The sequence below is a fragment of the Gamsiella multidivaricata genome (assembly GCF_025024155.1).
Source record: "Gamsiella multidivaricata strain RSA 2152 chromosome Unknown BC939scaffold_17, whole genome shotgun sequence".
Taxonomy (NCBI): Eukaryota; Fungi; Mortierellomycota; class Mortierellomycetes; order Mortierellales; family Mortierellaceae; genus Gamsiella; species Gamsiella multidivaricata.
Genome location: NW_026251725.1, coordinates 140,067 through 155,197, shown reverse-complemented (window position 1 = coordinate 155,197; position 15,131 = coordinate 140,067). Strand labels below are relative to the sequence as shown.

Sequence of the window (15,131 nt, the reverse complement as noted above, 5' to 3'; positions counted from 1 at the left end):
TCCCACGCCGTTTCTGTCCTCATCCAGGCTTCCTACGCACTTCTACAGTTTTTTTTGTCCGGACCTTCTGTATCAGCAGTTCCTAGGAGGCATGCCTGAAGAATTGAGGGAATTCAAGTGCACATGATATACCTTTTCAGGGATGCATAGTAGGTCCGACGGTCGTGGTTTTTCTTGCGCTTTTCACACTTGGGCATGTTGTAGGGATTTCGGAGTAGGATGGCGGTGGGCGGCGGTGATAGAGAGAGAGATAGAGAGAGAGAGAGAGAGACAGAGAAAAGATTTTTTATTTTTCTGGCCCTTCGAGTGCATCGAGTCTATGTGAGAGAGAGGTCTACGCGACATGGCAGAGCATCCTCTATCCAGCTTTCAACTTGTACGTGGATAAAGGGTCTTTGCGAGTACGTGAAAAGGTATGGAGTAATGTGGAGTTACCAGATTTGTATGCAATTGCTATTTTATATAGTAGATTGTTTTTGCCAAATATTACTTATGTATCATGCTGGGCGGTATGCTGATCCTATTCTCAATTGATCTTCCTTTCTGTTTGCTCTAGTTTTCTATGCCTTTGGTGTTGATGAAGATCCCTGAGCAGCCTTATCATCCTTCGTCTCCTCCTCCTCCTCATCCGAATCCTCGTCCTCATCCTCATCTGAATCCTCATCATTGTTATCATTGCCCTCCTTGAGCTCCTCCTCGGGCTCGGTGTTGATCAACATCCATGCGACGACCTGCTCACGCTCATGAATCTCAGCCTCCAGCATCGCGGTGTGTCCTGCTGCGTTCTTGAGCTGTAGCAGAAAAATTAATGAAGAGGATACTTGTCAGTTGACGCTGTCCTGGTACATTTCAGCGATACCAGGGAGAAAATGAAAATGTATCTCTTCCGTTTTGATACGTACTTTGTAGTTTGCTTTGCCCTTAGTAATGAGGGTCTCAACAACCTTGGCGTGGCCGTTGGTTGCAGCCCAGTGGAGAGCCGTGTTTCCTTGCTCGTTCTGGATGTTGATGGCCTCTGGTGAGATGATTGAGATCAAGTATTCGACAACATCTATACATTGAAACAAAATAGCTCGGGCGTCAGATTTTTCCCGCTGGTCAAGAGTCCAGGCTTCCTGGAATCCTTAAAATTCATGTCCATAGACTGTCGCTAACACGCTTGGCAAGATCGAAGGTCTCGTATTCTGCCTCTGATCCTCTCGTATCCTGCTTCCGATGCTCTTCAATTACTGCTAAAGGTCAAGATATCCACAGCCCCGCAATAGCAGAGCAATGCTCGTCATGTCCGATTTCCGTTTCACTTGGGTCTAGGGCCTTACCAATGTGTCCGTTAGCGGCAGCCATGTGCAGGGGTGTCTTTCCATACTCGCCCTGGTGCGACAACAGAACTTTGGCCTTCTCAGGTCCTGAGGACTCGACGACGGCCTGGATCTCTTCGAGTTCGCCATACCGGGCACATTCGATCAGTTCTTCGAGGTGTTCTGAATCCTGAACGGACAACGATGACAGTTGCGAGGTGAGTTGTTCTGCGGTCATGGTGTTGAGCTGTGTGTATGTGATGAGGAGAGGGATTGGTTTGAAATGCGGTCGCTGGTTTGAACGTTGTCTGCCAGTTGACCTTGACCTTGACCTTAAAAAAAAAAAATCCGGCGAGGAGGTGGATGAAAACAAAATCCACGTGACAAAGCCGTCCAATGAGGAGTGCTGTGCAATGCGCTGTGCTGCCGTGCGTCTTCCAGAGGGGTCTTCAACCATCATTTTCCAGCTGGAAAAAAATAATATTTTCCAGTTGGAAAAAACTTAAATAATCGAGTAGCCAATCAAACACGATATTTTCGCGACGAGTTTTTTTCCATGATTTTTTCCAAACACGCCAGAGCCTTGGCCATCCCCTGCCCCTGTCCCATTCAGCAGTGGATTCACCAAAGATTGGCTTTCAGCAGTCTGCTACCCTTCATCATTGTCATCAGCAACAGCAGCAACAGCAACAACAACAGCAGCAACAGCCGTATCAACAGCACACGCAGCAACCGCAACAGAGGCAGCGAAGCTATCATCCCATAGTCCCAGCACCGACCCCTTTAGCTGCTCACCACCAACAAAGCCATCAACTCCCTCCTCTCGACCCTTCATTAATCCTTAACACCGGCAACGACAGCTTCAGCACTGGGAACTACCTCAACACAGGAAGCCACTTAAACGCCGAGCAGTACTTCAACAGCAGCGGACTGGACTCCAGCCAATCGAGTGCCTCTTCGCACATCCAAACAGCACCTGCCTTTTACAACCTCACGGGACCCGGCTCAAGTGGCTCTGGATCGGCCGCCAGTGCCTTGACTGACAGCATCGGATACGCCTTCCTCAGGCCTGGATTATATGGCATCCAGACCAGTCGATCACAACATTCACAGTCTACGTCAGCTATAGCGGCAATGTACCCGAGCTATGCTTCAACTTCAGCAGACCCCGGTTCGACTTCAGCGGACGCCAGTTCGACTTCGAGGGATGCCGACTCAACTTCAAAGGCGACCAACTCGACCTCGAAGTCCAAGTCAGCCAAGAGATCGAGAGCCAAGTCGGCCGCAATGGCAACTGCTGATTCAGATGCGGAAGCGAATGCAGATGCAGACCAGCATCAAGGCGGGGGAGTTTGGAACAAACCAGGGATGAGTGACTTTACGGATTGGATTACAAACCGAACAAACTACGAAAGACTCACCAGAAAAGGACAGAAAGTAACGGAAATGCACAAAGCGATCGCCAACTACGTCAACTCAAAGAACCCAGGATTCTCAGAGCAGGAGCTATGGGATGAAGCACTTGCCAAAGGGCGATTGTCTTATGCGAAGAAAAACTATAGGCTAGCAATCGAGGTGTCAAAAAAAACCGGCGCTGGAGACAAGCCAGGAAAAACCCTACTTCAACAAATGCAGGTGCATGTTCCGCAGTTTGAGAGATACGACCAAGTCTTTGGAAATAGTCTCTCCCAAAACTCTGTAGACCCCTACGAAACACTCGTCTTAGGCGACACTCATCCTCTCCAGCCCCAAGATTCGGATTCGGAACCAGAACAAGCATCAGACCTCTCTTCAATAGGAGAGAGTGATGATGTTACTGACTTGGCCGAGCGCCAGCCCAGTATGTGTGTTTTTATGTTTTATGTTTTATGTTGCTTTATTGTTATATTTCTTTATGCCAATCCTATCGAACTTTCTTTATCAAGCGCCTTTGAGTAAGACGATTAGAGGAGTAGTTGAGGCCAGGGATAGGGGTCGAGCACGCAAGCGTGCAAAACGTGGGCAGATACCGGAATCGATCGAGCAAGCAATTACTAGTCTCAACGCATCGTCGGCAGGACAAGACGAGCAACTGATCGATGCGAGAAATGAGCGTTCATGGCTCAATGACGAAAAAGTAGGATTTAGGGTGGCGCAACTGGCTCAGTCGACTGAGAAGGAGAAGATGCTGCAGATGCAACAGGATCTCATGCAGGCCCAGAGGGAACTTTTTGCCGATCAGAGAAATTTTATGAAGGAGAAAGAAGTGTTCCTACAAGCCAAGGCGCAGTTTAAGGCAGAGAAGGCGCTGTTTGAGCAAAAGTTTGGTCGGGAGGTAGTAGTCACAGATGAACAGGTAGTTTACAGGAATGTGCTGAAGTAAAATCACCATTACTGTCGCGCTCTTTTGTATTTATTAGCGCGAAAGTGATTTGCAACCACATATGCCTTTAGTCTCTCCCTTCGTATTGTTCCAGTGCGTCTATCAATTTCATCTGCTGCCGCCTCTTGCTCATCCCGTGGTGGTGCTGGTTGCTGTTGCATACGTGCTGGGTTTTGTTGTCGTTGGTGAACCTCTTCCACAACCTCTTCATCCACGAGCTCCCCATTGACACCAACACGTAAGAAGTTGTGTAGAATCATGCATGCCATAATCCATTTTGTTGCATTGGCGATATTCTTCTTTTTGTTGATCTTGATTGGCAGATTCTGCAACGACTGGAACTTGAGCTTGACCATCCCAAATGCATGCTCAATCACAACTCAGGCAGCACCATGGCAGATATTAAATGCTATCTCGTCATCTGTGGTGGGGTTTTTGTACCTTGGTATGAGAGTCCTGATCAGTCCGTATGCAGCATCGCCGAGGATGTATTCGTCCTCTTGAAAAACATCTGCGGCCCGCTTGTAGAGCTTGGTAGCTTTGTAGGCAATGGAGTCGTGCATGGAGCTAATATATCCGGTTGAAACAAATGTAAACCGATCTTCGTGATCACACACCGCAGTCGCCCCCATGGCATATCTGCACTTCCTGGTGTTCTATGCAACTGAATCATATGCCGGAGCCAAGTCGAACGGAAACGGTACCCCATCCACCACACCAACGGCTTAGGGAACGCCATGTTCTCTTTGAACTAGCGTTCGATGGTCCCCTTCCTCTCTCCGGTTGGCCATTGGATGAACTCAGCCTTGAAGTCCATGATGGCATTGATACTGCCAAGTGTAGGAAAACACAGAACCGACACTGAGACCAAACGTGAAAGCGACCTTGCTGACTGATATTCCCTTGGTTCCGAGGCGGTAGAGCGCCACTTGAAGCATGATTCTGATCTTCGTTGGCCGGTCATCATCGTCCTTGACTTTGATATGAGGACTATCTTGAATTTTTTCCCTGAGCTGTGCAAGTTGGTCTCGAGTAACTCGCAGGATGCTGACATGGTCCTGATCGCTGCACTGTTGAAGAACTCGCTCTCTCAAATCCACCGAAAAAACTTTGCGTACTCGAGGGCGGAGGTATCGGGGTCGTGTACAGAAGTTGTAATGCGCGTCCAATGTTTAACGCCCTGGTCGGGATAGGTCGTTTTAAAGTCGGGGGAAATGATTGAAGAAGTTCGGCGTGTTCATTGATGGCTTTAATGAACATCTTCTCGCACCATTCAATGAGGCGCTCCCGCAAGGTAAAGTGCCACCGAGGCACCGCAGACAAGTGTGTATCAGTTGGGGTTTGGGAAAAGAGACAAAGAAACAAGGCACACGCGCTCCATGGTCTTCTTGGACATTGATGACAGTCGTGTTTGATTGGCTACTCGATTATTTAAGTTTTTTCCAACTGGAAAATGATGGTTGAAGACCCCTCAGCTGTGAGCCCTCTACGCGCACTCCTCGTCTCTGCTAAAAATAGTCCAGCGTTTAACGGCGCGCCAAAAGCATGCATGTTGCGAACACAAAAAGATATAGATAGTCTACACACGTTGTACCAGTACAAGAACGATCGCTTATTACAGCATTGACACAACTGAAGCTGACGATTCTTTTGCGTTGAGGCGTTTGAGTTTCATGAACAGTAATTTTTCATTGCAACAGCTTCAAGCCCTGGCCGAGTAGATGCCTTTGAAAACTAATCCAGTATGCGTCGCTACTACTACAACCAACCGTAAGCCCAGAGAAAAGACTCCATATGCTTCTGTTCCTAGCTAGCAGAGTCGAATAACTTAAAGACTCAGGCTTATTATTCGAGAGCCAGGACCATACGCGTGTAATTTTCTTTTATTGCATACAAGCGCGAATGTCCAGAATTTATCCGTAAAAGACAAAGATGAAGTAAATGTTGCTTGAATGCAGGCTGTGATTACTATCTTCTTGAAGCCAGGAAAAAATGAAAACGAAGGGCGGAAAAAAATAATGGGTGGAACATAAATGGTCCTGGTTCCCGGACGATAAACATGAGTCTTCATGCTATTCGACTCTGTAAGCCAATGTCGCAAACTGTTGAACCGCGTCTCTGTTGTTGCTATAAATGATGGCATTACCTTCGCGGAGACAAACATAGGATCGTCGCAAGCAGACCCACCAATCCTACCTTGGTGGATAACGCGTAGTCCGTCGTCGCGCCGTTAACAGCTTGCTGGAAAGAGTTGTTGGCACGTCTGTAGACACTCCCGAAATACTGACTGATGTTTGCACGTTAGCGGAAACATTGTTCTTCACCGGTCCGCCGGATTAAAAAGATGTCGTACTCTGCCTAGATGATACCCATCCTCACCTCTCAGGACCATTTACCAAGTCTCCCAGCTGATATCGAGCTATGAGAATCCATGCAATTGCTTCCGTGGAGTCAAGGACGCTAACACCACTGCGGCCTGATTAGTGGTGGGCTGCAAATCCATTTCCTTGACCGCTACTCGTTCCATTGCTTGAACCTTCCAGTCCTCGTCCATGTCTCGATAATTTCCCTGCCGTTCCCGATGGCAATATTCTTCGTATCGGACGGTAGCGTTGAGTGCGTTCCTCGGTAGCATGTCGCTTTTTCCTGTCCTCTTCCTCCGTAAGCGGCCCTACTGTGTCTTCCATAGCCTCTAGCTGTGGCAAAAGGAGCAGCTTGGATGAGACGCCGGGGTAGACGAGTGCGAATTCATCTAGGTTTGTCTGCAGGCGAGAGAAAGAGAGGCCAATCTATCGGACCTTGTACAAGTACCCGAAAACAACGCCCTGCGATGAATACAGCACGACTAATATCTACTAATCCCGGCCTCAGTGGGTCCGACTGATACATTACAATGACGTAGTTGTTGACAAAACATGACTGTGCACGGACCATGTCGGGTGTCTGTCGGGTGCCAGATTATTTTTTTAAACACGTCAGCAACAAGGGACGCGCACTTTACCCTTCTTCTCACACCCACACCCACACCCACACCCAATCAGCACCTAACCACCAACCACCAACCAGCCAACCAGCTAACCAGCGCTCCACTCAACCACCGCTCAACCACCACTCCACTACCACTCCACTGCCAATCAACTAGCGCCTCGGCAGTTCGCCAGAGACTTCCTCGCGCGAAGTTACCGTACGCCAGTGATATCAATGTAAGTACTTTGGCTGCTTTGCTTTGCTTTGCTTTGAACCCACATTGAAGCACAATACTCATCATCCCATCTTTTGCGTTTGTGTCGCTTGTTAGACCCAAAAAAAAAAAGAAAAAAAGAAAAAAAAGGAACAAATAAAAGAACACAAAAAAACAAAAAAACAAAAAACAAAAAACAAAAAACAAAAAACAAAAAACAAAAGACAAAAAAAAAAAAAAACGACAACGACAACGACAACATTGCTTATATGGTACGTGGATTGTGAAAAGCTGTTGCGGATAGAGTGTACTGCAGGTATCCTAACATTTGTCTTGACTTGTGATCGATCTTAGTACGAGTGCCCGCTGCGATACTCCAGCAAAGACCCTCACTGGGTTGCCAAGCACATGAGCAGCAGCATGCCCAAGGGACCCAGGACAAGAAAGGGTCCTCCGAAGCCACATTGGTGAGCCAGCGACTCCAAGGACGGGGACGAGAAACACCTATCGAGCCGGCGCACCAGTGCCGCTCATCGTTACGCAAGGCATGGCCGCGGGTGGAGCCACATGCTGACGCGCTCTATCACGACCAGGTAAGGCGACTACAGCTATTCATGTTCTAGACTACGAAATTTGTTCTGAAAAGATGAGCCGGGCCTTCCTGCATATTGACCTTGCTGGTGTTTTCATCATCGTGTCTTTCTGTCTAATAGGCGCCAGCTGTGCCTCCCGGAACTCCCAAACCCCACAAAAACGTACAAGCCGAGGGGGTTTCGGGCAGGTGCAGACGACCTGCTGCAACGGGATCTCGCCCCAGCCCCAGCACCCGTTGCAGTGGGTCGATCTTTATGGATCCGCCCCACCCATCACAGCCATACCACTACCCTTTCCACCTCAGGCTGTGATGGGTAGGTATTTCTTTTATTTCTTTCCTCCATTTTCTCCTCCCTCCCCACTCCCCTCGCTCACCCTTCCACCTATTCCACCCTTCACTCTCCAAAACATGCTCCCCATCAGATGCTCAGGACCAGCCTCTAATGGCTACCTCATGGTAATTTCACTCCTGCTTTTCTTGTATGTGATCAACATGTCTCACCCTTGCCGCCCCGGCATCAAGTGGCTCAGGGCCCCTGTTCGGATCGCCAGCGGGACCCTGCCACTGGCCTCTCGACGCAGTGGGATGATGCGCCGTGGGTTAGGGATGAAGCGAGCCCTCTGGTCTTTTGGCTGTCTGATGCACCTGTTCTCGCCTACATCTTAGGGACCTTATAGCGCGGCGAACGACTCTACTCTCCCATATACACATGGTGGCGCGCGAGGCTGTGCGGGCCAATGTGGTCCTCCGCGGTGCTAGCCAAAGGAAGCAGCAGACATGGACAGAAGCAGACACAGCAAAGCAAGGTAAGGACACTAGGGGGCCAGCGTGCTCAGGGCTCTGGAGCAACAACTGTTGGGGTTGCAGGGGATGGAAAAATCGGTGGTCCTGTCCGGATCACTGTCCTAGACTGGACTGCCCCTGTGCAGTTCAGGATCCTGGGCGATTATCGGCCACCGTCTGTTTCTCTTTTCCTTGCGCACTCTGATGGTCTGCGGCTCTCATTGACTTGCAGTCGCCGGCTCAGATACGCTGTGCACTTCCGGAGGCAGGTCTGGGTCTCCCACCGTTCGTTCTTTCTCCCTATCCTTTTTCCTTCTTTTTTTTTTTTTCTTTCTCCTCTTTTTCTTCTTTACACCTTTCTTTTTATTCCTTTTTTCTATTGCTAATGATCCGCTGGCCTTGGGCTGAGCGAGAAGGCAGGGGTCAGCATTCTCTTTTCTCTTTTCTCTTTCTTTCGCTTCCCCCTCCCTTTCTTCCTTGAGACCCAGACCGTCCGATGAAAAGCGTCCACTCCAAAATCACAATGGTAAGCCCTCTGTCTGTATATGTGTATATTCATGTCTTTTTTGTGCAGCGGGCGTTCGAAGCAACATGCAGCTGTGTACTAACTAGTACAACACCGTCTCCTTGTCTCATTTTCCTTGAGGACCGCCGGTGCGCATGGTAAAGCAAGCTCCCTTGTGTATCCGCGAAAGTAGAGTCCGATGCCGTGTCGAGGTCCTGGTACTAGGGTAAGTGGGGCACTGGAGCAGGTGTAGAGGGTGGTTCAAAAAACTAAGGCATTCGCGGACCAATCCACGGTTGAGGACCATTGCACGGGAAGTGTCAGTTGGTAGCGGTACCCAAAACCGGCCGTCCAGGTAAGTCCTCAGGCTGCTTGAATGTCGGGAGGAGCGGTGGTGGGCTTGTCGGTTGCATGCATGGGAAGCATGGGGTGCAACTGCCATGGGCTAGTCAGGAGGGGATCTGGGACTGGGCAGAGAGGGGAGCGGGGTGAAGGGCCTAGCATCAAAGGAATAGGTGAGAAGGGTTTAGGGGAGTGTAAGGAGGGTCCGGGGAGGCCAAAGGGGATCAGGATCGAAGGGCCTCAGGCACTGCCGCCGCCCTTGTCAAAGTAAGTATACATCTGGTGTTTGCGGTGTCTTGTTTAATATGCAAAGTGTCTATGAATCCATCCTTATGCGAATTGTTTGTGATCCTGTATCTGATACTAGATAGTTATTCCACAAATTAAGTGGGTAAATATGTGCTGTCGCCGTCCGCTCGTCCGACCGTCACCGCTACATACAACAACAAGGTGGCGGCGGGGGCATGGGCGGTAAGACAGCGACAAGGGCGGTAAGGCAGCAACAAAGACCGAGGCCAGTCTGCGGCAAGGCTCGACTACAAGGCCAGTACCAAGACCAGAACCAGGACCAGTGCCAAGACTAATACCAAGACCAATACCAAGACCAGTACCAAGACCAGTATCAAGGCCTTAGACAAGATACCGCAAGAACAAAGACAAGGCCGATTATACGATTGGAAATAGGACTGATTACAGCCTATTGGTAAGAGCGATAAAGGCCGCGACAAAACCTCGACAGGAACATGACGAGCACAAAGCCGTGACAAGAACAGCGACAAGGTTAAGGCAGCGCATAGTAAAAGACGGGTCAGTCCTACAACTCGTTTACTACGCCATACCGTCGATCACCCTTTGACAAGGACTGAGTCTGCCAGGACAATAGTATCACCACGCTTCATGAATGCAGCTGCCATCGCGGCACACCGTGATGCTCGCGACCTCGACCTACACACGCGTAGGATTGTCAATATTGGATCCAAAAAGAACACAAGAATATAAAATAAAGAAAAAATAAAATAAAAGAAAATAAAAAACTTAGCGGCCAGTTTAGATACCAATTCGCAAGAGCAGAGACACACAGCGGCATGCAGCAGCGGCGATGGCGGTAATACCACCCGGATCTCAAATAAAACATACGGCCAAAACACTACTTTCGAACACTCTCGATGCAGAAGGAAATGCTTAAAATGTGAGTTTATGATACATAGGCTTCGTACTGAACAAGCGGCTACACCGGATATACAGGCAGCCGCTGTCCTTATGTCTATCATGTCCGGAGAGAGCTCTCCGTTGTATCTACATGGCCTGACATCGATATCGAAAGGATGTGTGCTGTAGAGTCCATTATTGCCGGTGCTGTGCTGCTGGTGTTGATGATGGCAGGCCGAGCTTTCTGAGAGAAAGACGCGACGGGTCGTGTGTACTATTTGATACTGGGTCTGCACCATTCGTGCGCGTTAGCTGTGCACGTCGTTCAAGCGACTGCGAGTGAACTCGAACAGTTGCATGGGCCGACGACCGCCCCTGTGGACTTTCTGAGACCCTACCTATTTCCTCGATAGCCTGTGCTGTCGCCATTGACGCTTCGCAAAGGACGCTCTGAGCATTTGAGGATTTCTGCCTTCATTATTCTACAGGGAGAGTATCCGGCGTGCACATATTCAGTTCCTTCAGGGTAGATGTGAGTGCATGCAAGAGAAAAGGAGACAGCAGTCTGAAATGCAAGTCTCTGTCGACAGAGGCCGCTTTATCACCTTGGAAGTCTCTTACCTTGACGCTAACAGCTATTGCCCTTCTCTTCTCTTTACTTTCTCTATCGACCTCTTTGTCCACTTCGTTCTTTATCCCACAATTTCATTTTGTTCTGTTACCGCATCCTTGTCCGTCTTTGGTCATCTTCCACAGTCTTCTGCCCATTTGAAACAAAGGTAACTTATTTTATACCCAGCTCCCGCTTTCTTCGTCTTACATTCGTCTCTTTATCGCTACTCCGCTTTACCTCTCTTCAACTAGCGTCCAAGCATACAAATGTACCCTCAACAACATCATCTTTGCTGAACTGTAGGCGTCCACCTGTGATTTTAGGCGCTGTCTCAAGGATAATTTCGTTTTGCTAGTTACCAGCGCGATTCGTTGTATTATCAGCGAAGGCGAGCTAGGGTTGTCGGCACTCACACTCTTGAAACCTCAAGGTTCACAGCTTAACTGACGACCCATCCGCTTACAAACCCATCCTGCCCTGGCTGTAGGCAGGCCTGCCGCTACTATTTAACCCACGCCTCATATCAGATACTCCGTTCTACAGAATCAGCCCATACACAGCTAGATCGCCATCCTACCACATGTCTGACACATGTAGATATCGTTAGAAAAGTAATATATAAAAAGAACAGTACAGCATATCACCCATGCTTGTTTTCTCAGTAGCCTGCATATCTGTTTCACGAGCAGCTTTCATTCTAATATCGTGAGCTGTGAAGCATTCATCACTCACGGTCTTGTGTATCGAGTAATGCTCATTAGTGTGTTCTCATCTTGTCTGAAAAAGGATGCGTACAATTCTCAAAAAAGCGGTGTCTACCCTAAATGTTTCATGTTTAACCCTAAAACTGAAACGTGGATCTTAGTGCATGCTGTTGCCCCTAGTCTCTATACCAGGTAAATGCTTCTCTTATTGCTGTGGTACAGCAGTGGAGGGAGGCGGAAATGTTTCTACCCGCGACTACAATTGTGTTGTGAGGCCTTTTCCATCTCATTTTCTTTTTTGTCATGTTCACGTTTGTCCTCGCTTTCCTGTTTTGCACGTTCCCCTTTGTCTCTTTTTGCACTCCATCGTCCTTTCTTTGAGCACCTCTCTATTTCTTCATTTCCTGTTTTTCTGGCCATCCTCATCCACTTCGCAGTCCGCACCACCACCACCACTATCACCACTACCATTATTATCTACAGCAAAGATGCCCCATTCCAGGCCAATCTCATCACTACGTTCTCTTGCATACACACTTGTACCGCTTCTCTGCATATTCACATTCCCGTCAGTCGATGCCCAAGCATTCCGGCCAAATCGCACAGACGGCGCCCTCAGTGCTTTCATAGAAGGTCAGGGGCTCTACATTCTCGGAGGAAGGGAATCAATTGGCAGTAACGCAATCTCCCAGACGTTCATGATCGACCTATCAACTTCCTGGAACGCCACAAAGCCAGCATATAAACAACTACCGACGGGGCCAGCTATTGAAGAAATGCCCAGCGTTATGACATCCGACGGCCGCTGGGTGGTTATTGACTACGCCTCCACCGTCCATGTCTTCGACACCAAGAAGAGCACATGGAACAAAACCTTTGCAGTCAAAAACTTCAACACCGGGGTCGGAAACGGAGCAGTGTTTGATCCCGACAGTGGCTCCATTTACATACCAAACGGATACTTGGACGCCAAGAATCAGGTCAACGCGTTGAAGATGAACTTGGATACTCGTACAACAGAGAGTGTTCGTATCTATCCTACAAATCCATCGTCTCTTGGAGTCTCAGCTGCTTGGAGCCAACAATTTCAGAAACTGATTGCAGTAGGAGGATACATTCGCGGTACATTCTCATGGAGCACCGTTCTCAACTGGACAAACATGACACAGCACACGACGGGAACGACGCCCCCAGGGGCGTCCAACGCCCAAATACGGACGCTTCATTGTCTTACGCCAGCCTACGGAGGGTCGAAGATGATCCTGTTCGGCGGAAAGGACTTTGATAACGGCTATCGCGATATTTATGTGCTGGACGTGGCGACTTTTACGTGGACGAAAGGCCCCGATATCGATCAGGGGAATGCAAGAGATTCAGCCGCCTGTGCATTTTCGAACGATCAGTTCATCGTATGGGGCGGGTCCACAAGGGTCAATGCCACTCAGTTCATCTTCAACAACAAACCTCTCATCTACAACCTCAAAACTAAATCCTGGACCTCCCAGTACATCGTCCCGGTCGTCCAATCAAATATTACTACTACTTCTGCCGCCACCGCCATTGTTTCATACATCTCCACCTCGGCCACCGCCTCAAGTGCCTCAAGTCCTACACCGTCCACTGATTCCCTTGCGTCGACTTTACCAGGAACTAGTCGCCTACCTGTGATTTTGGGCGCAGTTGTAGGAGTCCTTTTCGTGTCTATTGTTGCCGGTGTTGTCCTTGTGTATCGTCAACGAAGGCAACCTAAGGCCTCCAGCGGTTCTGTCCACCAGATGTCAAATCCATTCCCTGGTCCTTCTCATCACAAACCAAGCGCATACAGCATATTGCGTAGTCCATCCGCTCATGGGCCCTCGTCCTGGCCAAAGCACTCAGACAACTCGCGGCATTCTGAAAGAACCCACGCACCCGAATCGCAATCCTTCTACAGCTTATCTCCTTCTGCCGGTGCATACCCACCCCTGTCTCACTATGTGCCACCACCACCACCACCCCATCCGGCCATCGTTGCAGAGGAGAGGGTTTATGACCACACGAAGCATCGGTACCCAAGAGCGGGTTCCCAGCGTCCCCCACAGCAGCAGACATTCAACCGAAACGCAGAGATGTCTATGAGACGCAATGTCCAAGAAGGTCTCCATGGAACACAGACTTATCCACAACATCCTCATACGAGTATGAGTGGACCAACGTTGGAGGGTACTTATCTAGACGATTATTATGACCCCCGCCTCATGTCAGAATCTCCTTGAGGAGCGCCAATCCACACTCTACATAGTCTCTATCCTTCTCTATATCATCAGACGCATCTTAGATTAGTATATTTTAAATGAAGTAGTATTACGTGAATCTGAGCAGTCGACCAACTGTATGTGCAAAGTGTCGACGCTGTATGTATTAGCAGTAAACACTATGGCCTGCAGTATTCGAGAGGACGTAGTCTTAATTTGCGTCTGGGAAAGAGTAGCGAGACAGTGAGGTGTAAAGAAACCCCACTGCTGTGCTGCGCTGTGCTGTCAATAAAAACCAGGGGTTATTCTGAACTGTTTGGAGGCTGATTTTTTGCCCGATCCAAAACTTTAAACTGAAACGCTTTGGCTTCAGAAACAGAGGCGACGAGTCATTGCATTTCCTCCCTCCTTCCAGAGTGTCATGCACATTAAGCGGCGAAGCAAGTCAATTTATCGCACAGCCCTATCAATGTTCTAAACACTAACAGCTTGGGCCTATTTCTGTCATCGTTCTCTCTTCTCTTCTCCTCCCTATCTCTTTCTCCCTCCATCCTCCCTCATAATTCCCTGGTCCGATATTCCTGCCCTTCCTCGAATCTTTAGCCATTTTTCCTCTTCAGTATCCCCAGCCAACATGGCCCTTCTTCACCTTGCACACCTCCTTCTCTCAATAATTCTGCATTTCCGTCATTTCCTCAGCCGATGCTCAGGCGCACCAGTCGAACGTCGCAGCTTACGCCAACGATGTTTTCGCCGAGGGCTAAGGATTTTAAATCAATGGAGGACCTGACTCATCCCCCAAACTCAACCTACAATATGGTCGCGTAGACCTTCATGCTTGGCCTGTCAACTCCATGGAATACGACCAGTCCGGCCTACAAATAACTGCCAAAGATGCCATTTGTCTAGCCCTCTGCTTCCTCTCTCATATCCGATGGTCAGGGCTGGGTATTTATCGGCCATGACGATTACGCAAACTTCCCCAACCTCATGACAGGCGCCTGGGAGGCACCGTTTCCTCTTAACTTTGCGTTCAACACCATATATTCCACAGCAGCCGATCTCGACACTGGCCTCGTCTAGGTACCGAACACATACAACAAAGCCAGCGGTGGCCCTAGTATGCTACGCATCAACTTGAAGGCCAAGCGTTCCGACCATGTGTCAATGCACAGCCACGGAGACCGACACGATCGTGTCTTTTGGGGTCAACAGTTGCACAAACTGATCTCCATCGGATGTAGCGTGTACTCGTGAAGGGCAGAGTCAGATGTGACAGGATACATGCACAAGGGATCTTGTTTTGCTTCAGCCTACGGAAGCTCGAAACTGACTTTTTTTTGGAGGATATGACGATGCTACCAC

General features: G+C 49.0%; 5 protein-coding genes across 5 annotated transcripts; 3 read left to right on the top strand and 2 right to left on the bottom strand.

The window, feature by feature from the left end:
- Positions 1–275: 275 nt before the first annotated feature.
- On the bottom strand, positions 276–1,624 carry BC939DRAFT_527072 (ankyrin repeat-containing domain protein). Its single transcript, XM_051561396.1, has 4 exons — positions 1,320–1,624; positions 1,146–1,232; positions 903–1,051; positions 276–791 (listed from the first exon to the last, which is right to left on the bottom strand). Exons 1-4 carry the CDS (start codon positions 1,534–1,536, stop codon positions 561–563), a joined length of 684 nt encoding a protein of 227 aa, XP_051414430.1. The 5' UTR covers positions 1,537–1,624; the 3' UTR covers positions 276–560.
- An 87-nt stretch (positions 1,625–1,711) lies between these two features.
- BC939DRAFT_501131 (uncharacterized protein) lies at positions 1,712–3,660 on the top strand (the record flags this gene model as incomplete). The annotated part of the gene is made up of 3 exons (XM_051560125.1): positions 1,712–1,726; positions 1,878–3,138; positions 3,224–3,660. 3 exons carry the CDS (start codon positions 1,712–1,714, stop codon positions 3,658–3,660), a joined length of 1,713 nt encoding a protein of 570 aa, XP_051414429.1.
- Positions 3,661–7,307: 3,647 nt separating this feature from the next.
- Positions 7,308–8,548, top strand: BC939DRAFT_444697 (uncharacterized protein). The gene has a single exon (XM_051554719.1). It carries the CDS (start codon positions 7,488–7,490, stop codon positions 8,100–8,102), a length of 615 nt encoding a protein of 204 aa, XP_051414428.1. The 5' UTR covers positions 7,308–7,487; the 3' UTR covers positions 8,103–8,548.
- Positions 8,549–9,602: 1,054 nt separating this feature from the next.
- Positions 9,603–10,693, bottom strand: BC939DRAFT_475183 (uncharacterized protein; the record flags this gene model as incomplete). The annotated part of the gene is made up of 3 exons (XM_051558477.1): positions 9,603–9,894; positions 9,916–10,011; positions 10,614–10,693. 3 exons carry the CDS (start codon positions 10,691–10,693, stop codon positions 9,603–9,605), a joined length of 468 nt encoding a protein of 155 aa, XP_051414427.1.
- A 1,027-nt stretch (positions 10,694–11,720) lies between these two features.
- Positions 11,721–14,066, top strand: BC939DRAFT_444690 (uncharacterized protein). The gene has a single exon (XM_051554718.1). The coding sequence runs from the start codon at positions 12,021–12,023 to the stop codon at positions 13,785–13,787; it is 1,767 nt and encodes a 588-aa protein (XP_051414426.1). The 5' UTR covers positions 11,721–12,020; the 3' UTR covers positions 13,788–14,066.
- The last annotated feature ends 1,065 nt before the right edge of the window (positions 14,067–15,131 follow it).